The 26,648-nt window shown below is 41.5% G+C and overlaps 1 protein-coding gene across 1 annotated transcript; it reads left to right on the top strand.

Moving 5' to 3' along the window:
- The first annotated feature begins 2,530 nt into the window (after window positions 1–2,530).
- Window positions 2,531–24,809, top strand: LOC138971524 (double-stranded RNA-specific adenosine deaminase-like). The gene is made up of 13 exons (XM_070344268.1): window positions 2,531–2,624; window positions 3,389–3,733; window positions 4,817–6,243; window positions 6,672–6,739; window positions 7,055–7,328; window positions 10,176–10,323; window positions 11,191–11,368; window positions 11,858–11,951; window positions 12,568–12,723; window positions 14,189–14,295; window positions 15,828–16,013; window positions 17,387–17,627; window positions 17,962–24,809. Exons 1-13 carry the CDS (start codon window positions 2,580–2,582, stop codon window positions 18,188–18,190), a joined length of 3,498 nt encoding a protein of 1,165 aa, XP_070200369.1. The 5' UTR covers window positions 2,531–2,579; the 3' UTR covers window positions 18,191–24,809.
- The last annotated feature ends 1,839 nt before the right edge of the window (window positions 24,810–26,648 follow it).

A 26,648-nucleotide genomic window follows, 5' to 3' on the forward strand; every position in this document is an offset into this window, starting at 1 on the left:
CCTATGTAAGAAATGTTAAGTCCTTTGTACTGGAAACTTGCATTCTCCCAGTAAGGTCATATCTACTACGTTGCAAGCCCCTGGAGCAATTTTTTGATTAGTGCTTTTGTGAACAAGAAACAATTAACATGTGGCTCTATCCCATATGCCTTTTCCCCGTCGCGATATAACCTTGAATGGTTGAAAACGACGTTAAACACCAAATAAAGGTCCGGCGATTATTATTTACTCCTTCACTAGCACTCCTTACTGTATCTTTACTACTGACTAGTGAATAATAGTACTGAGTAAGGATGTATCCTCACTGACTTGATACTAGTGAATAGTGGTAGTAAGGATACAGTAAGGATGAAGGAATAACTTAATACCGGCTCTTTGATACAAGCTCCTGTGATGTAGGCTAGCTAGTATACGTTGAAGCACTTGGCTTCTCAGTGTGACTTGCTTTGTGTGTGTGGAGGGGTGTGTCAGTGTGTGTGTGTGGGTGTGGGTCAGTGTGTGTCAGTGTGTGTGTGTGTGTATGAGAGGGAGCGAGAGAGAGGCGGGGTGGGGGAGGGCAAAGGCTCGGAAAAAGAGAGAGCGTGGTGTGTGCAGCTTGCGGGGAGGGCACAGGCTCGGAAAAAGAGAGAGCGTGGTGTGTGCAGCTTGCGCCGTTCGTGTTTATTTAAAAGTTTCCAGGCATCCGAACAATAAAGCCGCCATTACCACTGTACTGACACAAAACTGCCTTGTCTTTAAAATACAACCACTCAGCACTCATTCAGTACTTTTTCTCCATCTACACCGGCCGGCTGAGAATACAACCTCTCAAATTCTGCTTTTCACTCTGCAGAATACACTACCGTTTTGCTTTTCTCCGACTACAGAATAAAGTCACTCAAGTTCTGATTTTCTTTGCAGAACACAGACACTAGATCTGCACTACCGATGTCAGTGTTTTTCTCTGTCCGCAGAACTTGACACCACTGCTTACCACTTTAAAAGCAGGGCCGGACTAGGCTAAGAGGAGGTGGGGGGGGGGGGGGGGGGGGGGGTTGCCAGTGGTGGTCCAACGGGATGTTCTCCTTGGCGGGATCCGCAAGGGGCAGAGCCCTTTGTGGGGGCCAGGGGGCGAAGCCCCCTGAAGCTGATGGGTAGGTCATATTCTGAGATAGGAAAATGGTCGCTCCTTGCATGAAACGGCATATAATAAACAATAATAAAAAAAATTAAATAAGTGAGGTACATGTTTAGGCTAAGGGGGGGGGGGGGGGGGGTGTTGCGCAACCCCCATAACCCCCCCGGTTGCCCGGCCCTGAAAAGTACTGTTTATTCGATAAAATCCGCTTTTCTCTTTCTACACTGAGAATACCTTCACTCTGACTACTTTTGTTTTACCCTGTCAACAGAATACTGTAACTCTGCACTTATTCTGCCTTTCTCTCAGTGTTCACAGAATACGGGCCACCACACCGTGCAGCTTTTCTCTGTTCACAGCCTCAGGGCCGGACCCAGGGGGGGGGGGGGGGGGGGTTCCAGGGGTTCCGGAACCCCACCCCTGGAAAAAGCATGTACCTTGCTTTGAGTGTTGTTTTTTTTACTAGTTTTAGCACCAAAACAATGCTGCTCTTAACCCTCAAAACAAGGCCCAGATTGCACAGATTTTAACCGTTTTTCAAACATTTTCCGGGGGAGCATGCCCCCGGACTCCCCTAGTTCGCGCGCCTGCAAAGCAGGCGCGCGCTTGTGGCTTCGCCACTTTGCTGATTTCCCCCCCCCCCCAAAAAAAGGAGGAACCCCCCCTTACAACTCATTTGGTCCGGCCCTGCAGCCTGATAATTGTAATCAATTGAGGCTAGCATACAATTATCGAATCCATCCTCCCATTGCATGATCATGTTCTTCTTCTTCTTCTTCTTCTTCTTCTTTTGTGTGTGTGTCTGGACTTTGACCCCCCCTCCCATCCTAGGAAAGTAATTTTAATATTTTGATATTGCTTCACCTGTATACGCGACTTCTTTTCTTTCGTTTTACTTTCGTTTTCTCTTGGCGAATCTCGACAGAGTTGTCGTTCGTTGATTCGTAAACACCGCAACCCTAGTTATGGCGGACAATGCAGAGTCACACGACGAGATTGTCAGCTACCTGAATCGATGCCCCGAAAAGAGTGCATCGGTTTTAAATATTTCAAAGAACACTACAATTCAAAAACAACAGGTACAACGAACGCTGAAGGAATTGAAGCGAAGGGGAGTGGTGTCCGTGAGGAGAGAGACTCCACATAAATGGTATCTTCTTAGTCACCAGGTAGGTTTCAGATTGCTCAGCAATGGGGTGAAACTGCAAGCGATTCACGTGAAACTTGCTTAGTAAGCGTAACTAGAGAATTTTCAAAGTTGCTTGAGTGTTTTGACAAGCACGACATGCCCAGAAATTGCGATTTCAGCGTTGTATTCTGCGCGTGAGAGCTATTGGCTACTTTTTGTTTTTTTTACTTTCGTTTTCGTGGAATTTCCCAGTTCCTGTTTTTGGATCGGTTTCGTGTCAGCCATGTTGGACACATTGCACTGCACACAGAAACTGGGGTTTCGTGCCACAGAATGGCAAGGGATCACTTTCCGACAGATATGAGCCTTTGGTTTGGGGTATAAGTTGCATGCACTCTGCTGTTCAATAGTATATATATATATTAACGCGTTGTATGCCTTTGCAAGTTGACTTGAGAGTCAAGAAGTAAGTAAAGTGTACCAACTTCCGCCACTAGCTTACACCCACAGACGAGTGCGAGAGATAATATTTAACGTTTATTTAATAAGATTTGTTTTGGTAAGTGTTGAAAGTAATGCTGAATTATTTTTCGCAAATTGTTTTGATAATGTGACAAAATAGGCCATTTATTTTACTGTATGAGAAAAAACAAGCCCTACTTTCACTTTGTGGCACATTGGCCTCCAGAACTGAGAAAGGCTAAGGTTCAGGTTTGTGAGAACTGATGCTGTTAAGTCTGTAGATCATTTAAGATTAGCTCTGTTTTACCACTTACAGAAATCTAGTGTTTTGTTTTCACGGTATTTCACAGGTGGGTTCTCATCTGGGAAGCCTAGTCTTACTCATCTGTTGCTCAATGTCATTCACAGTTTTAATAGACTTGCAGAAAATAATGAAAACTGCAGTCCTTTTAGTGAGTTTTACAGCTAGTTCATGGGAAATGTTGAACATCACAGAAACGGCGATGGCTTGAACTAAGTTGACGTGATATATTTGCACTTTACTCTACTGCAGCCTTGCATCCCATTCTATTTTCTGCACTTCGACTTTATACAGGTCTTCAAAACAAAAATATCTTGATTCGCTCATTCATTCAGCCTTATAATATAATTGAACTTATCATCTGCTCTATATGTTGCAGCCTAATCGGAGTAATCCTGTGGCAGATGCATTTAGACAACCTCCAAACCCTCGTGATATTTCACGCAAGGTCCAGGAGTATCTGAACCACCAGAGGCAACCAAAGACAGCCCTCGACATTGCTAGAGGCATCGGCGGGAAACCAAAAAAAGAGGTGAACAAAGTTTTGTACAAACTCCAGAAGGACGGAGTAGTCGTTCAAACGGGGGAATCCTCGCATGGCAAGAAACCTTTGTGGTCGTTAAGCAGGGAAGCCATGGACAGCAACATGTTCAGAAACTCCCAGGCCGACAACAGCGCTCCTGGGGCCTACAATCCTTCATCCATGGGACAGCACGACAGCAGGGTAAGTAAAAAGACTGTGGCTTGGTTAACTGTTTGAATAGTCAGGCTTGTACATAAAGTGCTGGACGAAAAACCCACCTGTGGAAAACACCAGTGTACATGGGAGTAGCAGCCCATTAAGACAGAAGAAAGAAAAATACAGTGCAAGAAGTAATATAAATAATCAGCTGAAAAAAAAGGATTGTCCCTGTAATGAAGAACGTTTCATTTTTGGGAATAATGTGCCCTGATCTCCCTGTCGCCTATTAATTTACTCCTGTCCTCTCCCAACGGCTCTCATCTCACCCCTCCCTAACAAACACACAGACAGTGGCAGCAGGAAGAATAGCGCTTGCCACATAAGCATTAACCAACAGTTGAACTGCTCTGATCAATGCTGCGCACAAGATGTTCACATGCATGGTAAGGCCAAAAAAAAAAATTTGTCTGTTTCTGGTAACATGGCTAAAAAAAATAGGGTCGGTAGGTCGGGATTTTTTTATTTTTTTTTTTTTTTTTTTTTTTTTTTACCCCCAAATGTAGACCAATAAAACTAACTTTAAAAATCGCGCAAAGAGACTGGATTCACTATACATAGAGACAAGACACTCAACACATTTACAAATCGTCAGCGGACTTTCGTTTTCACACGTTTTTGTTGTTCATTTTCTCACCCTGTCCTCTACCACCACCAAAAAACCCAAAATTTTGGAGTTTGGAAAAAAAAAGTTTAGGGTCGGCGCCGAAATTTAGGGTCGGTCGGGTGACCAGAAACAGACAATTTTTTTTTTTGGCCTAATGTATGCACAGGCTCACATTCACAAAGACATAGGTACAGATCAGACAGACTGTTACTCGACACACATGAGCACACATACACCATGCACACGATCATGCACACACACGCGTGCGTACACACACACACTGGGACACACACATGCACACGCTGATACACACACACACGTGCGTACACACACCGGGACATACACATACACACGCATACACACACACACACACACACTTCACTGTTACTTGTATTGTACCTGTCAGTCCCATGGACCTTGTTAGTGTTCATTTTCACAAACAAAAAATTTTGTGCGTGCAGGGATCAGGGCAGCTGGATGAACGACAACACCATCGCCATGTTGGACGCAACTTCAAGGCACCCTACCCCCCTCACCACGCAAAACCGAATAAAAACATTGCTCTGGGGTCCATTATGTCTGGGTCCCAGAAACCTGTGGTGCCATCAGACTCTGGGATAGTGTCAGATTCGGATGAAGCCAACACCAGCGGCAGTAGACAGCAGCACAGTGGTAATGAAACCAACGCTTTTCACCAAGTGCAAGGTCAAACAGCAGCCGCTGCGAGGGACAGAGATGATATTGGTGACGATGGCGACAGTGCTGACGAAGACTACGACTACTTTGAAGAGGGAGGCGATGATGTGGATCCAAACATGGCCAGGTATCAAGACATGATGGGGGATCTCATGTTCACAGACATGCCGTGCCAGTATGACGAGGAAATGGACGAAGCGGAGAGGGGGATCCCTGCGGAGGAAGAGGTCATCTTCAGGATCAGCACGGAGCCAGGGCAGAGCATGTCAGTGTCCAAGCTTGCAGAGGTACTGGAAATGACAGAAGAGGAGATCAGACATCTGTTGCAAGCCTGCGCTCAGCATGTGCAAGTTTCAGGCTATCTTTGCAGCTTGACGGACAGCGGCAAGGTGTTAGCTCAAGAGAGATTCGAATCCGACCCATGTTATGAACAAGAGCGGCCATCCTATGAACAGAGTGGAGATACTTCTCACCTTGGAAAGCGTTCTCCAGGTGCACGAGCAGCGCTGCCGCCCTCACGACCTAAACAAGGCAAACCCCCAACACCACAGGAACTATTAGCAAGCTATCCAGATTTTGGTCCCAGTGATGGTGGGGCTCTGAACAGTAGCACACACGCACAGAAAAGTTCAACAGGAAAAGGGTGGGGTAGAGGAAGGGGCCGAGGCTTACTGGCTTTGACAGATGCTGAAACGTTTTGGGCTGTTGGAAGAGAACGTGCTCATACTGTTTTTGGCACGCATGATGTGAGGGACATTGAAGCACGGTCCATGCAACCACCACCCCCTCCATCGTCTTTCTCACCATCTTCGCATCAGTCATTGCGGGTGACAACATCAGTTGCAGACCAAGATGGAAAGAAGGAGACAACAGGAGGCCTTCGCACTGTGGAAGTGGGAGAGCTAGACTGGAAACCTTTGAGTGCAGTCTCACCGAAAGCCGAGCCTGCAAGTGACGCAGGCCCAACTTTTCAGCCACCTTCTCACCACCAGGTGTTGCCGTCTGCACAGACACGGCCACCGGCTGGAGCTGGGGGGTTGATGAGTTTACAGGGCCTACCAAGAGCTCCGTTTTCACAGATGCCCTCACCATCGCAAGGCTTGATGTCATCACAGAGCCAGCCGATACAGTTTGTTTCCATGCCGACATCGCTGCAGAGGTTCACTGGGGAAGGACTAACGCTTGTCTTCAGGTTAGTGGTTTTGTTTTTGAGCACTCCAGTTTTACTTTGTAACCTGTTTCAGTGTTCAGACCTAGTGTATTTAAACTCTGTGACAGTTATCTATTTTACAGCAAATGAAATTGACAATGACATGAACTTGCACTCATAGTCATACTGACACTCACACACACATGCAACGCACACACACCTGCACACATTCACATACACACACTGACGTACAAACGCACACACACACACACACACACAAACGCACGCACACACACACACACGCACACACACACTGACAAACACACACACACACACACAGATGGAAGGGGGAGATCTTATACAGGGGGTTCTATTAGCTAGAGGCTGCTACCGTCTGGATTATCCACTTTAAATCCTTTATTCATATTGTTACCCAAATTATTGAACAAAAAATATATCAACTGTTTCAGGCCTCATGCTCCAGTGGATGTCATCGAGCAACAGATGAGTAAGACTGGGCTTTCGGCACACAGCTTTGGTAAGAGCCTGAGATACAGTTTAGATTCATTTGAAAGGAAATTAATGGATCTTTTTTGTTCAGAGTGAAAAACCATGAGTGTTTGTGTGTGACAGAGTGTTTGTGTGTGTGTGTGTGTGTTACAAAAAAAGTGTGTCACTGTGTGTGTGTGTGTGTGTGTGTGTTTGAGAGAGAAAACAAGTGTGTGTAAGGATGTATACAGATGTGTTTTTGCATTTATGTGTGTACGTGTACATAGCTGCTCACGAACGTACTGAATGGTGAAAAAAAGGTTAAAGACGGTTAAGCTAACATTGACCTATCTCCTTTGGCTAGGCGGCATAGGCCCAACAGAAAGCAGCAGCCTTCACTATTCTGGCCCGGTTTCCATGGAAACTGGTATCCCACGATCCCACAGCTTGCCACTGTTGAACGCAGCAGGTGCCTCCTCCATGTCTGCCGGAGACAACTCGACCCTGAAGATTACGTCGGAGAGCTTTGCAGCTCTGAACAAGAACCCCATCAGTGCCTTGATGGAGTATGCCCAGTCACGACGTATGCAGGCCATTATTGAGGTGGTTCATCAAAGAGGGCCCTCCCATCGCCCTGTGTGAGTTGGTTTTATCATTTTGTTTTGTTTTTTGAGGGGTATCTTTATTGGGGCATCAGAGTGTGTATAAACAGCTCCCTGCAGAAGGCATTGCTGGCAGTATTTTTGGTACCACGGAACCCCCTTTTTAAGACCCCCTAGCTTTAGACCTGCCCGTTTTTGACTCACATGCGAAGCAAAAGTGAGTCTATGTACTCACCCGAGTCGTCCGTCCGGACGACGGACGTCCGGACGTCCGTCCGTCCGGAAAACTTTAACGTTGGATATTTTTTGGACACTATTCAGTCTATCAGTACCAAATTTGGCAAGATGGTGTATGATGACAAGGCCCCAAAAAACATACATAGCATCTTGACCTTGCTTCAAGGTCAAGGTCGCAGGGGCCATAAATGTTGCCTAAAAAACAGCTATTTTTCACATTTTTCACATTTTCTCTGAAGTTTTTGAGATTCAATACCTCACCTATATATGATATATAGGGCAAAGTAAGCCCCATCTTTTGATACCAGTTTGGTTTACCTTGCTTCAAGGTCAAGGTCACAGGAGCTCTTCAAAGTTGGATTGTATACATATTTTGAAGTGACCTTGACCCTGAACTATGGAAGATAACTGTTTCAAACTTAAAAATTATGTGGGGCACATGTTGTGCTTTCATCATGAGACACATTTGGTCACATATGATCATGGTCAAGGTCACTTTGACCCTTATGAAATGTGACCAAAATAAGGTAGTGAACCACTAAAAGTGACCATATCTCATGGTAGAAAGAGCCAATAAGCACCATTGTACTTCCTATGTCTTGAATTAACAGCTTTGTGTTGCATGACCTTGGATGACCTTGACCTTGGGTCAAGGTCACATATATTTTGGTAGGAAAAATGTGTAAAGCATGTGAGTCGTATGGGCTTTGCCCTTCTTGTTAAGACCTTGTGTTTCGGGACGTTTTGTTCATAACTTGTGTAAATGAACTCCCATTAAGACTCCTTCCTTTATTAGACCTGATTTTGGGGGGCCTTATAAGGGGGGTTCCACTGTATCTTTATTGAGGCAGCTGAGCGTGTTAAGACTCCATATAGAGGACATTTATGGCAGTGTTACAGGACAGTGGTACCCCCCTTTTTGAGACCCCCCCCCATTTTAAGACTTTTAAGACCCTATTTTTTCACATTTTCTGTTCATAACCTCTGTAAATGTCCCCCCATTTTAAGACTCCCTCCTTTTTAAGACTCGGTTTTCTCAGATTTTTGAAGGTCTTTAAAAGGGGGTTCCACTGTACACACAAATGTGGGTGATGCTTCTCAGATAATGGGATTTTTCAAATGCAGGACACTTACCAAGAACAAAAAAAATAAGAACAGCAAGAATTTATTTTGCTATAATAGTATATATCGTATAACAGCCATTGGTGTTTGTCCAGAGGCCGTAGGTAAACAAATTTAACTCATTCGCTGCGCGTCTAAATTTCCCCTGTGTTCCCTGCCAACGCGCGATTTAGAGCCATTTTGAAAAAATTATTAAAAATCAACAACACAAGATAACCTTACATACCTTATGTTTTTGCAAAGTTTGGAACTTACTCTTTTAGAAAATATATGAAACATTTGAAAGTACATACCTTTTGTTATCTTCATATCCAGGCAAAATATCCAATTTGAAGCAAAACAAAAAAACTTTCTACGTCATGGGTTCATCATACACAATGTCATGATCGACACTTGCATTGCCCGAATCATCACCCAAATGATCGTCCATTGGCACAAAATCGTCACCAGAATCTAAAATATCATCTCCACTATCATCATCACTGAGGTCAAGATCAGAACCGTACTGAATAACACGTTCTAGCACTCTTTTCAAGTTACTACGTCTCAGCAGAACGATCCGCCATCTTGGAAAAGTCAAAACACGTGGGTCGCACACCGTCAACAAAATTTTTATTAATCCCAACAATTTAAGGGAAGGAACTGTTTACAGTGAATGGTACCACTGTAGACAGATAGAAGTTCATTGCAGGGGTTGTTTCCCTTGGTCAGCAGGACCGTTTACACCGTTAAAAATTCGTGATATCCGTCGGAACTCAAGTACCGGCACGCAGCCAACGCTAAACACAGGTGTCGGAATTCCAGTTCCGACACGCAGCGAATGAGTTAATGTGATGTCATCTTTAGTGTACATTTAGGATTCTGCATGTGAAATTTTGATTGCGTTTTTTTGTGTGTGCAATGGAAAAGCTGTGTTTAATTGATATCATTGTTGTCTTCACCCTATGTCCATGTACATTTTCTGAACATGTAAATATGAATAAACATTGTTTAAACCAATTAATATCATTTTTTTAATTACTTGATTCCTAAGACAGTGAGTTGTCAGTTTGAATATAATATTATATATATATTGTAACCCCCCGCGGGTTAGGGGGAAGAATTTACCCGATGCTCCCCAGCATGTCGTAAGAGGCGACTAACGGATTCTGTTTCTCCTTTTACCCTTGTTAAGTGTTTCTTGAATAGAATATAGTCAATTTTTTTTAAAGATTTTAGTCCAGCAGTATGTAAGAAATGTTAAGTCCTTTGTACTGGAAACTTGCATTCTCCCAGTAAGGTCATATATTGTAGTACGTTGCAAGCCCCTGGAGCAAATTTTTGATTAGTGCTTTTGTGAACAAGAAACAATTGACAAGAGCCTCTATCCCATCTCCCCCCTTTCCCCGTCGCGATATAACCTTCGTGGTTGAAAACGACGTTAAACACCAAATAAAGAAAGAAAGAATATATATTGTGTGCTAAAACTTGAAGAAGTAAAGGTTTCACTGTACGATGTGCTCACAGAGTAAACACTGTCTGCAGGTTTGTGATGGCAGCTAAGGTGGGCAGTCGTCAGTTTCCCGGTGTCACTTGTCACAACAAGAAGGATGGTCGCAAAGAAGCCGCTGACGTTGCACTGAGGACTCTTATCGCTGAGGGGCAGTACTCCGCTGCCACTCCTACCTCTTCCGTATGTTATTAAACTTAAAGATATCTTCCTTCTTGGGTAAAGCATCAGGTAAAGCACCACAGATATTGTTCGGTCTTTTACGTGGGATAAGAGAATATTACTCTTTAGTGTGTTCAAGATATCTTCCTCCTTGTGTAAAGCATCATATAAAGCACCACGCATATAATATTGTCTGGGCGTTTACGTGGAATAAGAGCATAGTACTCTTTGGTGTGTTAGAGATACCTTCCTTCGTGTGTAGATCATCATGTAAAGCCCCTCAGATGTTGTCCAGACTTTTGTATGGGAAGACGGGCGCTGTGGCGGGGTGGTAAGACGTCGGCCTCTTAATCGGAAGGTCGAGGGTTCGAATCCCGGTCGCCGCGCCGCCTGGTGGGGATTTTTCCGATCTCCCAGGTCAACTTATGTGCAGACCTGCTAGTGGCTTATCCCCCTTCGTGTGTACACGCAAGCACAAGACCAAGTGCGCACGGAAAAGATCCTGTAATCCATGTCAGAGTTCGGTGGGTTATAGAAACACGAAAATATCCAGCATGCTTCCTCCGAAAGCGGCGTATGGCTGCCTCAATGGCAGGGTAAAAAACGGTCATACACGTAAAATTCCACTCGTGCAAAAAACACGAATGTACGTGGGAGTTTCAGCCCACGAACGCAGAAGAAGAAGAAGAAGTATGGGATAAGGGCGTCTTTCCTTTTAGTTTTACACTTGCAATCCTTATTACCAAGAACCTGACCCTTTTTGTTGCAGAGCCAAAGGTTTTTGTTTGTTTTGTTTTTTAATCCACAGGCATTACTTCAATTTCTGCTGATATCATTTTTACACCAAGTTCCCAAGTTGAAGTCATGTACTGTTCTCTCTCTTTTCAGGTTGACATTGCTCCAGAGAACATGACCCACTTTGACAAGGTTGCGGCCTTGACCCACCAGACCTTCAACTCCCTCATTGCCTCTATCCCAGAAAACCTTGCAGGCAGAAAGGTCATCGCGGGACTGGTGATGCAGCGTGGGGTGGACGATGTGGGGGTGGTCATCAGCATTGGGACAGGTAGGATTGTTTTTGCACACCTTATTTTCTTTTCAAGGGAATGGTGTAGATGCAAGCACAAGACCAAGTACGCACGGAAAAGATCCTGTAATCCATGTCCGAGTTCGGTGGATTACAGAAACACAAGAATATCCAGGATGCACAAAAAAAGCGTCAGAATAATTGATAAGACGATTGTGGCCGCTAAATGAATGAAGAAGATGAAGATACAAATACCATGGTGCCTGGGATGAAGGGACATCCTTGGGAGCAGCCCAGGGTGTCCTTACATTGCAGGTGTCCCCCTTTTTAGACCCCCCCCCCAATATAAGACTTCCTCCTTAAACCTTAGTTTTTCAGATTTTCTGTTCATAACCTCTGTAAATTTACCATTTTAAGACTCCCTCCTTTTTAAGGCCTGATTTTTTTCAGCTTTTTGGAGGTCTTATAATATGGGTTCCACTGTACACAATACTCTGAGCTAACATTGTTTATAACTGTCTTGTGCAGGTAACCGCTGTATAACTGGAGACAAGCTGAGCCTGGAGGGAAACACAGTCAACGATTCCCACGCCGAAATCATCACCAGGAGAGGTTTCATGAGGTAGGAGATGGCATTTGACTGACAAGAGTGATAATCAGTTCCTATAATCAGAAGTGTCAATATGAATATGGCATCAAAACAACATGCAATCTGCATTGAAATGTTGCACTTAGTTGTGAGTGAGTAGGTTAATACTTTCTACCACACCTATGTTGACCACGTTTTTTTAAGCCAAGACCAGCTGTGCTGGTCACTCAGAATTGTAGTAACTGTGTTGTAACTGTGTATCAACACGCTGGAATGCAGGCGTTAGATCGACGTTACAGGAATCGACTGAAGCTAACCGTCTGAGCGGATATATCCGTACCTGGTCAGATAGAGCCATATGAGTGGGTACGGATATATCCGTACCTGGGAGACAATGAGTTAAGTCTTCTAAACTTTGTGTGATAACATGCTTTGAGATAAAGCTAAATCTTATCATTTTGAATATTTTTCAAGTTTTATTTGAAGTCATGGCAGAGACAAAAGGGCAAAATAAAAGTCGAGCCTATTTTAAGTTTTTTAGTTTTGTTGTACTCAAGCTTCATTTCTTTCTTTTTAAGGCATGACTTTATTGAAGTGTTGAGCTACAAATTACATTCTCAAGTTTTCACGAAAATGTCTTGCGTTACAGGTTTTTGTACCAGCAGTTGCTGACGTATGATCCGAACACCCCCCATGACCTGTTCGAAAAAGGCAACAGCGGCAAACTGAGGGTCAAGGCCGGCATAACCTTTCACCTTTACATCTCCACGGCACCGTGTGGAGATGGAGCTCTATTTTCTCCCAGGTCAGTACAACATAGATAAGTTTGATTTGAAGTTTTATTACAAAAAAAATTAAAAAACCAGATATACAACAAAAATGACATCAAGAGCCAGAAGACAACAAAGGGTTATTTCGTTGAACTTTTATGTATTTTTATTTTTTTTAAATACACAATGACATTTCAAGACTATGAATGTTTTAAAATCAAGAGTGAGAAAACGGTATAGAATATTGTGTTTGTGTTTTTTGTGTAGGTCTGACTGTTAGTGGCCCAAAATGTTATGTTATGTTATATGAAGTCTTATATCGCGCGCGTATCTCCAGACTCGGAATCAAGGCGCAGGGATCTATTTATGCCGTGTGAGATGGAATTTTTTACACAATACATCACGCATTCACATCGACCAACAAATCGCAGCCATTTCGGCGCATATCCTACTTTTCACGGCCTATTATTCCAAGTCACACGGGTATTTTGGTGGAAATTTTTTTATCTATGCCTATACAATTTTTCCAGGAAAACCCTTTTGTCAATCGTGGGATCTTTAACGTGCACACCCCAATGTAGTGTACACGAAGGGACCTCGGTTTTTCGTCTCATCCGAAAGACTAGCACTTGAACCCACCACCTAGGTTAGGAAAGTGCGGAGAAAATTGCTAACGCCCTGACCCAGGGTCGAACTCGCAACCTCTCGCTTCCGAGCGCAAGTGCGTTACCACTCGGCCACCCAGTCCTCGTAGATCTATGCAGATGTAGATTCTTTGCTTGAGTATTCAGGCAGTTACTAGACATTAACCTTTTTTTAGATTTTGATTCATGGATGAATGGCTGGCTGAGCAGGTGAATGGACTGATAGATCAGTAAATGAAAAAAAAGGTCCTTCGTCTTTGATATATTATATGATGAGGGGGTCCCCCCGCAGGTTAGGGGGAAGAATTTACCCGATGCTCCCCAGCATGTAAGAGGCGACTAACGGACTCTGTTTCTCCTTTTACCCTTGTTAAGTGTTTCTTGTATAGAATATAGTCAATGTTTGTAAAGATTTTAGTCAAGCAGTATGTAAGAAATGTTAAGTCCTTTGTATTGGAAACTTGCATTCTCCCAGTAAGGTAATATATTGTACTACGTTGCAAGCCCCTGGAGCAATTTTTTGATTAGTGCTTTTGTGAACAAGAAACTATTGACAAGTGGCTCTATCCCATCTCCCCCCTTTCCCCGTCGCGATATAACCTTCGTGGTTGAAAACGACGTTAAACACCAAATAAAGAAAGATGATGAGGGGGTTGTGGGTGAATGAGAGAGATTGACTGTTTTTGGATGGATGGCTGGAGGACGGGCGTAAGGACAGACGGATGGATGAATGGATTGACATATAAGACAGTTGATTAGATTTATAGACTGATGCTGGTTATAGTTGTGCATTGGTTATTATCTTCATCATGAAGTGATGATGAAGATGATGCTGATGATTATGGGGATGTCACAGGGACGCGGCATCCAACTCGGGAGTGCTTGCTGGTGTTGAGAATAGAGAACACAGCCCCACATTCACCTCCAACGTACAGGGCCTGCTGCGTACCAAGATGGAAGGAGGTTTGTTTTCTGTGTGTGTGTGTCAGTGTGTGTGTGTGTTGGAGTGTTTGTCTGTTTTTTGTGTGCTTGTCTGTGTTTTTTTGCTTGTCTGTGTACCTGTTTTCATGTTAATGATTCCATTGTTGTTAAAGTTTTAATTTTTAATTGCGCATACAATACCAAATCTTACAATTGCCTAGCCCCAAAATGATCTAAAATAAAATCCTAAGAGGAGTAAAGTTGAAAAAGTAATTGACTTGTGCCTTAACCTTTAGCACGCCAGCAGCGATTTTCGTCGCCCAGCCATTTCCCCCCCTTTGCCAGCCAGCGGCGATTAGCGTCGCCAGCACAAGGCTTGTTCGTATGACCAACTTCTCGTTCGTATTTGCATACGAGAAAAACGGTATTTTTAACGGCACTTGAGCCAAAGCGAGGCTTACTTCCTTCCGTTATCTCGTCGTGTCGTCTGCGCTGCATTTGAGTCGGTTTCGTCGAAGTTTTCTGCTTTTGTTTTTGCATCGATAAAGTACTTTAGCGCTTCGACAAGCAAGATGGAGGATGATGAGTTTGAAACTTTCTTTTGAGTTGTTTCTTGACAACAAATCGTATGCTGAGGAAGATCTTCGCAATGAACTGTGTATCGCGGTGAAAAAAAAAGACAGTTCATCAAGTGACAGTTACGAAACGGAATTTACGAAAGTGCAGATGAATACAAACAGTGGCTGGTCCAGTTTAGTGAAATGACAGGACCAGCAAACATTACCGATAATCTGACTGCGTAGCAAATGCTTGACTTGCTTGTCGAAGAGACACTGCGTAGAAACTGACTCAAATTCAGCGCAAAGCAAGCCAGTGACAAGACGTAAAAAGTGTGCCTGTTCGGAAATGGCGACCTGTGGATCTAGTGGAGATCAAAGCTTTTCTCTGCTTGTTGTTGCTAACCGAACTATTAAAAAAAATCGTCCCATGACATGCACTGGTCCACAAATATATTTATTTAGATACCAGGATCAGGAAGTTGGATGGTCAACATGATTACCTGATCAAAGGAGTTTCACCAGACATAGACTGGTTAGTTTCACAAAATTCCACGGACTAGCCAACACAACCCCTTTTCATTTTGTATTTATATTTATGCTAAGAAAATAATTGATGCATGCAAACAAAAATATTTTAATGTTAAATATAACCCCATCACAACCACAACGTTTCATGCTTATTAGTGCATTTTCAAAGAAGTTGTAAGTGTTGAAAGTTAGTGGGTGTTATTCTTACGCTAGGTAAGCAAAATAATGTGGCTACAGGGGAAGTAATGCTGGCTGGAATCTGGAGTGCTAAAGGTTAAAACAATTACACACATGGATATGTGGGGTGCTCGACTGTGCATACCCGAGTTGGCAAGGGCATAAGAATGTTGCAGTATTTCACTTTGGTTTGTAGATGAGAGAGCAGGTGCATTGTTTGTAGCATTGCATATGCCAAACTTGACAAAAGTAGGCTCATACAGAGGAGCATAGACTAACAAGGCCTATCACTGTATGTTCTGGCAACAGGAGAAGGGACGATTCCGGTGGATACAAAGGAAGTGACAATGCAGACATGGGATGGTGTTGTCAGAGGCGAACGCCTTCGTACAATGTCTTGTACCGACAAAATCTGCCGCTGGAACGTTCTTGGTCTGCAGGGGGCACTACTCTCACATTTTGTGGAGCCTGTGTATCTGGATTCTCTCACCCTGGGTGAGTAACGAGATTGTTGTGTTTGTATTGCAGAAGATTAAATATTGTTTTCATATTTACATTTGTCAAGTTTTGACTAAATGTTTTAACATAGAGGGGGAATCGAGACGAGGGTCGTGGTGTGTGTGTGTGTGTCTGTCTGTCTGTGTGTGTGTCTGTCTGTGTGTGTGTAGAGCGATTCAGAGTAAACTACTGGACCGATCTTTATGATATTTTACATGAGAGTTCCTGGGCATGATATCCCCAGACATTTTTTTCACTTTTTTGATAAATGTCTTTGATGACGTCATATCCGGCTTTTTGTAAAAGTTGAGGCACATCCTCATTTTTCACTTAAGTTGATTGAAATTTGGGCCAAGCAATCTTCGACAAAGGCCGGACTTTGGTATTGCATTTCAGATTGGAGGCTTCAAAATTAATTGATGACTTTGGTCATTAAAAATCTGAAAATTGTAATTAAAATTATTTTTTTATAAAACGATCCAAAATTACGTTCAACCTATTCTTCATCATTTTCTGATTCCAAAAACATATACATATGTTATATTCAGATTAAAAACAAGCTCTGAAAATAACAAAATTGAAAATATAAAAATTATGATTAAAATAAAATGTCGGAAATCGATTTAAAAACAATTTCATCTTATTCCGTGTTGGTTCTTGGTTCCAAAAACATATAGATATGATGTGTTTGGATTAAAAACACGCTCAGAAAGTTAAAACGAAGAGAGGTGCAGTAAAGCGTGCTATGTAGCACAGCGCAACCTCTACCGCGCTAAACAGGCTCGTCAATTTCACTGCCTTTTGCACGAGCGGCAAACTACGGTCATTGTGAAAAAGTGCAGTGCGTTCAGTTTCATTCTGTGAGTTTCACAGCTTGACTAAATGTAGTATTTTCGCCTTTCGCAACTTGTTTTTCATTTTTGTCCTTGTGAATTGAAAGAGGTTGAATATTGTGTCAGTAGTGAGATGGGTGTATTATTGATGACAAATTATGAAAAGCTGCATGCAGAGTATGTGCTTTTAGCAACAACGAAATTCTGTTAACACCAATGTTAGTTGAACGAAGTTTTCTGACAGTTATATGGGGTATGCATTTCCATGCTGTTTTATCTGTTTGATAATATGTGAATCTTAGCTGCCAGACTTCTTATGAAAATAGCTAATTAATCATATTTGCGGATTCAGAAATGTGTCTTTGATAAAAATTGAAGGGGGGGGGGGGGGGGGCTGAAATTAAGAGGCTGGGGAGAGGGCAGGGCCTTAGATTGAGGGGCTAGGAGGAGGGGGGGGGGGGGTGGGTTAAAAGGGGAGTTCCACAGTACCTGTTTTCTCTGTGGCTTGTTCATTACAATCCGTCTCCCTGTTTCCAGGATTTTTGTATGACCACGGCCATCTCTCGCGGGCTGTCTGCTGTCGATTAGCACGTGATCCTCCACCCCTGGAGACGGTTCTGCCGTCCGGTTTCCACCTCAACCACCCCTGGCTGGGACGTGTAACGGCATGTCAGCCGCTGAGAGAGACACAGAAAACCAAAGCCTTCAGTATCAACTGGACGTTGGGTGACCCGAAGCCTGAGGTACTGGACGGGACCCTGGGGCACTGCCACACTGTGTGAGTTTTGCTTTCTGGTTTTCTTGCTGGTTTGTTGTGTTGTCTTATATTAGTGTTAAGTTTAGGAAGTGTAAGAACATGAAATCTTTTAAGAATACAAAATCTTTGGTGTTGGTTGGGGTTTGTTTGTTACACATGCGCATTTGCACACACACACGCACACACTTACACTAACACTAACACCCACACACACACACACTCACACACACATACACACATGCGCACACACACACACACACAGGACAACTTTTGGTTGGTACCTGGGGTGGTCCCTATAGACCGATTCGACTGTACCATGACGAGCAATTCATGCAAATAATACTGTATTCGACAGAGTGGAAAAGCAGCTGTTCTCTCGCCTGGCCAAACGCTCACTGTACGACAACTTCAAGCAGGTGGCCCAGCATTTCGGGCGTCCGGATCTTCTTCATGCCCGCACCTACCACCAGAACAAGATGGCTGTCGCTGACTTTCAGGCTGCCAAAATCGCCATGATCAAGAAGTTCCAGCAGTTGGGGTGTGGTTGGGTGAAGAAGCCGGTTGAAGAGGAAATGTTTTCTTAGGAAGGAATCCTATTTTTCAGCATTGCATCTGGCACACAGAGCTTTAGGGTTTGTTCCCTTGAAATTTCTGACCTCCATAAAAACAGACTGCTGTGTAGAAAGCACTGCAGGCTGAAAAACTGGGGGATAGAAATTTTGCACCTTGGGCTCCAAGCCAAAACATGGCCTCGTAAAAACAGTGGGAAAGTGTATGCTAAACAGTACTCTCTTAGTCACGCATCTCTGTTGGTCACACTCTTCAGCAGTTTAATGCCAGTGGAGTTTACTGAGGGGGATGTGTGTAGAAAAGTGCTTTCCTTGCTGTTTTGCTGGCCATGTTGGTTTGCATGGGTTGATGCAGCTGTGAAAAATTCTCACTGGAAAATCCATGCAAAATTTATTGGGCTTGGAGCAACTGGATGCTCAGGTTTTCCCATTTTTGCTGTCTTTGTCATTTTTATTAAATTCATTCAAGGCCTGTTCGAGTCTCCTATTTGTTTCTGTGTCACAGTGCACGTGTAATGCCAAATTCAAAATTGTGCACAAAAATCATTGTATACTTTTTGTTTATTTGTGGGGTTTTTTTTATTGAAATTTTTACATAAAAATGGGAAAACGAAACCAGTTTTTGAGGTGAAAAGCTCAATAATTCAGCAAGCGATAAACAAAGCTATTGATCTGTGTGCAACGTAAAATGCTGAACGCTGGGATTCGGACCAAAGAACAACAGGAAACCCCTATTCGACTTAAACGGAACATTTGGTTGACATTTGAGAAAAACCGGCTCAAACATTATTCCGATTCATTGATGAAGATTGCTGTTGTCATGTGGTTTGACGAGATGATTATCCCGTTTTTGTTTTCTGGTTGAAGAGTGATGTTGTTTGTATGGTTTGTTGTTGACTGGTAGGCCCTGAAACACCTTATGTAACATGTAGGAAGCATGAACTGACTGTTTAGGGTTGTTTTTCAACATTGTCAGCGGCATACTGTGTTGTCTTTTTGGTGGTCTACCAGTTACAGGATTGGACTTTTCCTTTTTCTCAGGACATTGCTTTTCATAATTCATAATTGTTTTTTCATAATTCATTGTTGATTTTTTTTGTAAAATAAGGAGATTGGATGTTTATGGTTGCTTGATTTTTGTGTAGATGTCTTGGATTACAGTGCTGAGTATATAGTTTCTGTTTATATTTGTTTCTTTTATTTTGATGACTGAATGAAAGTAGGATGGATGGGCACCAAAATTGAAGGACATACAAATGGGTGGACAAGATAATTCTATATGTCGACAATACTCGCACTTTATAAAGAATTGCTGGTCCATGTTTCTGTATGTCACTGGATGTGGGCAGGAAGTTTAATAAATGAATAGTAACTGTGTGCATGTGTGTGTATGTGGGGTGTGTGTGTGTGTGTGTGTGTGTGTGTGTGTGTGTGTGTGTGTGTGTGTGTGTGTGTGTGTGTGTGACATTAAATAAATGTTCTGTGTCTGAGTGTCATATTCCTGTTTTTTTGAGTTCAGGTATTGCAATATTTTTTGTCATGCAGGAGCGTTAAGAAAAGAACAAGGAAGGGTTTGCATGGAGAGGGTTGGATATCACAGAGAGATGTGTGAGAAAGTTGAAAGAAGAGAAACTCGGAGCACATGGCTACTTTCATATTTGCTCTATATTATATTACTCGTATCATTGCCATTTTTACTCATTTAGACTTCTCATTTGATGAAAAAGGAAGTTACTTGTCTACAACTTTGAAAGAATGAGGATATTTTCATCGTGCAGTACATTGTACGGCACAAAGCTGCCATTTTCACTCACAGTTAAAAGCAATGTTTTGAAAAAGGAAAGTTTTTTGACTGCGAATCATTGAGAATATCACATGCTTACCAGGCCGAAACAGTATAAATGTTTTTGTCAGTTTTGAAACCACTTAAAAACTGCCTTCAGATTGCATGAATTGATGGACCTTGTTCTCAGCTTGTGACCTTGACATGATCTTCATTGTCACCATGGTGACCTCTGGTACTAAAAAAAAAAAAAAGATCCCAAGCCATGGTGCATGAAGCATTGAACACAGCTGCTGGTGTTTTTTTCCTTGTCCATTAGAAACATGAACAATAAACAAACAAAAACTTGAAACACTTTCAGAAAAAACAAATTTGTGACAGTGATTTGCAGAAAGTCAGCCTAATCTTGCCAAAATGTTTCTGGAATCTTCGGGTTCCTAATTGGTGTTAGGAATTTGCTTGTTGCATGATCAGGGAAGGCAGAAGGATTGAAAAATAAACGCCCAGAAAGACGGAGAGACCTTCTGGAAGAGACCGCTGCTTTATCTGATTAAGCAACAAGTTCAAGTCGGCGCTGTACATGCGTCAGCTGAATTCTTTCCGAGATGTCGCTGTTGGTTAAACAGTTGTTATTGTTGGTGTTTGCTCTGTGTTCTTGTTTTATTGTTCCTGTTGTGATGGCCAGGGAAAGGCAGGAGGGATATGTGAATCCTCAAATGAGTATTGTTGCATGTGAAGTCATTTTCTTCACACTTTTGTCAACTTGAATGCAACAAAACAAAGCCACTTGTACTAACAAGCAAATAGAAACATTATACACACGCATGCGCACACACACACGCACACACACGCACACAACACACACACACACAACACACACAACACAACACAACACACACACACACACACACACACACACACACAACACACACCGATAGTACACTGTACTGCTTTTTCGATATTTCGATGGACTGGCTGGTTCAAGGGTTGTTATGCAGAAGGCCAGCTTCACAGTAATGTTTTAGTTTGCTGTATGCAATGGCCTTCAGCTAGTACACATGATTGTTCCTTGAAACGAAGAGATTTATCTAATACTGTGCTGTACATTGTACTTAGCAGCATAACATAACCTACTGTATCTTACATTGTAGGTGTGTATGCATGATAGTGGGATGAACATATAGGTGTTATAGTTAACCCCCCGCGGGTTAGGGGGAAGAGTTTACCCGATGCTCCCCAGCATGTCGTAAGAGGCGACTAACGGATTCTGTTTCTCTTTTAACTCTTGTTAAGTGTTTCTTGTATAGAATATAGTCAATGTTTGTTTAAGATTTTAGTCAAGCAGTATGTAAGAAATGTTAGTCCTTTGTACTGGAAACTTGCATTCTCCCAGTAAGGTCATATATTGTACTACGTTGCAAGCCCCTGGAGCAATTTTTTGATTAGTGCTTTTGTGAACAAGAAACAATTAACAAGTGGCTCTATCCCATCCCCCCCCCCCCCCCTTTCCCCGTCGCGATATAACCTTGAACGGTTGAAAACGACGTTAAACACCAAATAAAGAAAGAAAGAAAGTGTTATAGTTAAAAGTACAGTGATACCTGCGATGTAAGGCCCTTCTGGTGAGAGGACTCCTCCCAAGAAAGGACACTTTCTGTTGTCCCATCGTCTATTAAAATTGAACTTCAACAAAATCTACCTGTCTTGACAGGCCACTTGCAATGTAAGAACGTGTTTGGCTGGTCTGAAGGGTGTCCTTTCATCACAGGTACCACTGTAGCTAAATAGTTGTTTTGTGCTGTTTTTTTTAATGGAATATACCTTGCATTTGTATGCATTATGTAACAACGTGCCAATTACAATTAGCTGTTGCTATAATAGCAGCTGAGGAAGTATGCCACTTATGTTCTTGTGGAAAGCACTAGCTTCTACAAGTATCTGTATATCTAACAGAGTTCTGTGAGATCAGAATTATAATAGTCACACTAATTCGTTGTGTAGTTTTATTATTGACTGCTGAGAGGAACTACAACCCCGGCTTGTCAGATTCTTCAGGGTTGTGTCTCTTGAATTGATACAGTTCTAATATGTAGAACATACATAGTAGTAATAGTACCTGCAGGCTCCCTATCTTTCTTTTTCTGTTGATAACTATGTCATATGGGTATGCATGATATTGAACTGCTATATGCAACAGTACATCCATATTATTCTTTTTGCTGATATTAATTTATCAATTATTACTAGATTTGTTTTGTTTTGTTTTTGTCGCTATAGATTTGTTGTTAGGATGTCATCTCTGTTTGTTATATTTAGTCAAGTTTTGACTAAATATTTTAACATCGAGGGGGAATCGAAACGAGGGTCGTGGTGTATGTGCGTGCGTGCGTGCGTGTGTGTGTGTGTGTGTGTGTGTGTGTAGAGCGATTCAGACTAAACTACTGGACCGATCTTTATGAAATTTGACATGAGAGTTCCTGGGTATGAAATCCCCGAACGTTTTTTTCATTTTTTTGATAAATGTCTTTGATGACGTCATATCCGGCTTTTCGTGAAAGTTGAGGCGGCACTGTCACGCCCTCATTTTTCAACCAAATTGGTTCAAATTTTGGTCAAGTAATCTTCGACGAAGCCCGGGGTTCGGTATTGCATTTCAGCTTGGTGGCTTAAAAATTAATTAATGACTTTGGTCATTAAAAATCGGAAAATTGTAAAAAAAAATAAAAATTTATAAAACGATCCAAATTTACGTTTATCTTATTCTCCATCATTTGCTGATTCCAAAAACATATAAATATGTTATATTCGGATTAAAAAAAAGCTCTGAAAATTAAATATATAAAAATTATTATCAAAATCAAATTGTCCAAATCAATTTAAAAACACTTTCATCTTATTCCTTGTCGGTTCCTGATTCCAAAAACATATAGATATGATATGTTTGGATTAAAAACACGCTCAGAAAGTTAAAACAAAGAAAGGTACAGAAAAGCAAGCTATCCTTCTTAGCGCAACTACTACCCCGCTCTTCTTGTCAATTTCACTGCCTTTGCCATGAGCGGTGGCCTGACGATGCTACGAGTAAAATGGCATTGCGTTCAGTTTCATTCTGTGAGTTCGACAGCTACTTGACTAAATATTGTATTTTCGCCTTACGCGACTTGTTGGAGATTCGATTCTTAGGTGCTAGCTTCCTCCGTCTCCATAACGAAGAGGGTCAGCTAAGGTTGATGATCATTATATTGCGCCATGTAAGTGTTGTTCGGGCAATTTGAACGTTATAGTGTTCTGCAGATTTAGGTCACAGGACAGAAAAAATAGGGTGTTGCCCTTCTATATTTTCATGTACGTTCATAATCACAGCAGCTTTAGTGACTGGTCATAAAGCACTGATTTTAATTACAGATTATTTTTGTATTACATGTAGAAGATTTACTCCAGATCATCGATGCTTCCTCAAATTCTGGACACAATACTGTATATGGGGCAGAACATTGAAAATGATCGAAACAATGATTGTGTGTTGTACTGTGAAGTCATTCGAGAATTTGCAGTGCTATTTTAAAAGCTCAAAATATGAATCTACATGTAGTATTACATGGATATAGATGTGTCCTACTTATATTACTTTTGCTATTGTTGGAAGGCGCATATAAGTGCATATAAAAAAGCATTATTTTTTAATATTTTGCTGCGGTTTTCCTGTGTATAATTAACCAGAATGCTTCATTCTTGTGTTTATATTAATTTCTATTGTTTTATAAAATTATTTTAAAGAAGCATTATGAGTTTGCAGATGCTCTTTTCAAATTTGTGGTCATTTATTCTTTTCTAGTTTGCTTGCAGAAATTATACTGTTCATTAAATGTTGTCACTTTGTCACTATATAGAACTATGGATGTTTGTAATGTGGTATGTTTTCTTAATTCCTCTTTCGCTATTCGCATGACTAGTGGGACCCATAAATTGCAGACACAGAATGTGTTGTGCTTTGTCTCAGATTAAGTATGATGATTTCCCCTCTAACTGGTGCTGTGTGGAGAATTATTAGCTTTAATCTAGCTTTTCTGGGTTTGAATACATGCTTCAGAAAGTTGATAATCATGCATTCCATTGTAGTTCCTTAGAAGAGTGGATTTCACAAGATATAGTTATTAGAGACCAAGTGCCATATGCATTGTACATTACATTGTTTCACCTTTACCAAAAAGAAACCAGAGTTTTACTTCAGCGAGTTATTTATTTTGCTGATATAATATTGAGTGAGCCTTGATGTAAATTGATGAAGATGCTTGCAGAGACGACAGCAGTTTTTGTGCGATTTGATTTTGTATTCAGTTTCAAAGAAACAGTTATTAAAGAATTAGGTCAAGATCAGGTTTAGAAAATGTTCTCTGCTTTGGCAGTTTATAATTATAATATACATGTTTCAAAACTCAAAATTCAAACAGTAATTATGTCAAGATCAGGTTTCAAAATTGTTCTGTTTTGGCAGTTGCGCTGTATGCTACATGTTTTAAAACTTGAAATTCAAATAGTAACATGGCAACTGCAAATAATTTCCAACTGGTTTCCATAGCACCACTGTGGACATCTGTAGAAGTTTTGAGGTCTGCAGAATCAGTCGACAATAATAAGCTCACCCAAATCAAAATGTGATTGTTTAATCTCCTGTGTTTGGCATATTGTATTTTGCTGTATGTTTGTTGCATGCAATCGCATGTGTATTTCAGATATCTTTAATAGATATAAGATCGTAATAAAGATAACACACAGTGCACCAACTTTCTTTCATCGGTAAACAGAAGATATATGTTTTAGCTTTTTTATTCAATGCTTTTGCTTTTAATAGTTTTATTAATAAAAACTTTCTGGTAAAAAAGTCTGGTATTAGAGGCAACGGAAAGTGAGAATGAAGAATGTCAGAGTGTGTGTGTGTGGGAGTGGAAGAAAAGGTGCAACTAGACATGAAATCTAACATTAATCCAGAGAAAGCTGAGGTCTAGGCTTCAAGAAGTAACAGCAAAAACCAAATGCTCATACAACTCACCTTCATTTTAAGTAAGGCCAAAAAATAAAATAGGTGTGGTTACGGTAACATTGCCAAAAAAATAGGGTAGGAAGGTAGGCAATCACTTTTTTTTATTTTTTTTAAAACTTTTTTTTCTAATGTGTACAAATTAAACCTACTTGACAGGGAAATAAGTGTGCGACTCGGGCACTTTCGCTTTCATTGCGTTTTCTGCACTCGTTTTCTTGTTTTTGTGTGTGTTTTTTTGGACAAATGTAATAAAAAGTTATAGGGTCGGCCCCTAAAAAAAGGGTAGGTCGGGTTACCGTAACCACACCTATTTTTTTTTTTAGGCCCAATATGAATTGGTACAAAAACAAGAAGAGCAAACGCTCGATCGAGTCACTTTCGCAGTTCTGAATATTATATGAGGCATCAGATGGACAGGAAGAAATTGCTATTCACAACACAATGAGTCACGTTCACATAAAATTTGAGCCCGGTCACTTTTATAGTTTCCGAGAAAAGCCCAACGTTAAGTTGTGTGTTGCCGAACAGAAAAGGCTAGTTATCTCCCTTGTTTTTCTGATAACGTTCGTAAAAGGCTACAGATGTAAATACTTTGATGTAAAGAATAATCCTACAAAGTTTCAATCACATCCGATGAACTTTGTCAAAGATATAAAATGTCTAATTTTTCCTTTGACGCTGACCTGTGACCTTGAAAAAGGTCAAAGGTCAACGAAACCATCGTTAAAGTGTAGAGGTCATTGGAGGTCACGACTAAACAAAATATGAGCCCGATCGCTTTGATAGTTTCCGAGAAAAGTCCAACGTTAAGGTGGTGTCTACGGCCGGCCGGACAGACTAACACTGACCGATTACATAGAGTCACTTTTTCTCAAGTGACTCAATAAATGCTGCTGTAGAATCATAACCATTCAAGACAATCAGAATTCCTTCATGCTACTGATTGACCCGGCCAAGATCAATCCCTCTGTGACTTTGAAATATGACCAGGAACAGGCAGACTTACATTTTGAGGTCATTAAACCCTGGAAGTATGTGAAGTATCAAAGATCTAGCATCAGAAATGAAGCAAATATTTTTGACCAAAACTTAACCCCACTGTTGCCTTGAACTTTGCTGAGGGTCAGCCAGACTTGGGTCATGTCTAGAGGTCATCATAATTAAACCCTAGAAATGTAAGAAGTTTTACAGCTCGGTAGCTTCAAAAACATCTGAGAGAAAAATATCAATGTTAGGTTTTTGTTCACCGGCGATCCGCTGGACGTCCATACTGACGAACACTGCTCATTATATCAATCAATCAATATTAGGCTTATATCGCGCGTATTCCGTGGGTACAGTTCTAATCGCAGGGATTATTTTTATTTTTTTATTTTAATTTTATTTTATGCAATTTATATCGCGCACATATTCAAGGCGCAGGAATTTATTTATGCCGTGTGAGATGGAATTTTTTTACACAATACATCACCCATTCACATCGGCCAGCAGATCGCAGCCATTCTTGAGTAGTGTTCACCATCGCCTAACAGGCTTGAGGTGACGTGCTCTGCGTGTTTTGGTTAATTATCGTGTCAATTAACCTTGATCGCTTTTTATGTTGTGATATTCGTCTTCGTCATGTTGAGACCTACAGAGTGGTACCAGTT

The sequence above is a fragment of the Littorina saxatilis genome, linkage group LG7 (assembly GCF_037325665.1).
Source record: "Littorina saxatilis isolate snail1 linkage group LG7, US_GU_Lsax_2.0, whole genome shotgun sequence".
Classification (NCBI taxonomy): domain Eukaryota; kingdom Metazoa; phylum Mollusca; class Gastropoda; order Littorinimorpha; family Littorinidae; genus Littorina; species Littorina saxatilis.

What these genes read in the sequence shown, in the direction of transcription:
- LOC138971524 (XM_070344268.1), top strand. Translation starts at nt 2,580, where the DNA reads ATGGCAAGGGATCACTTTCCGACAGATATGAGCCTTTGGTTTGGG. An exon ending in GCTTTCGGCACACAGCTTTG is followed by an intron (nt 6,740 to 7,054) that starts GTAAGAGCCTGA and finishes TCCTTTGGCTAG; the next exon opens with GCGGCATAGGCCCAACAGAA. An exon ending in CTGGGGCACTGCCACACTGT is followed by an intron (nt 17,628 to 17,961) that starts GTGAGTTTTGCT and finishes TGTATTCGACAG; the next exon opens with AGTGGAAAAGCAGCTGTTCT.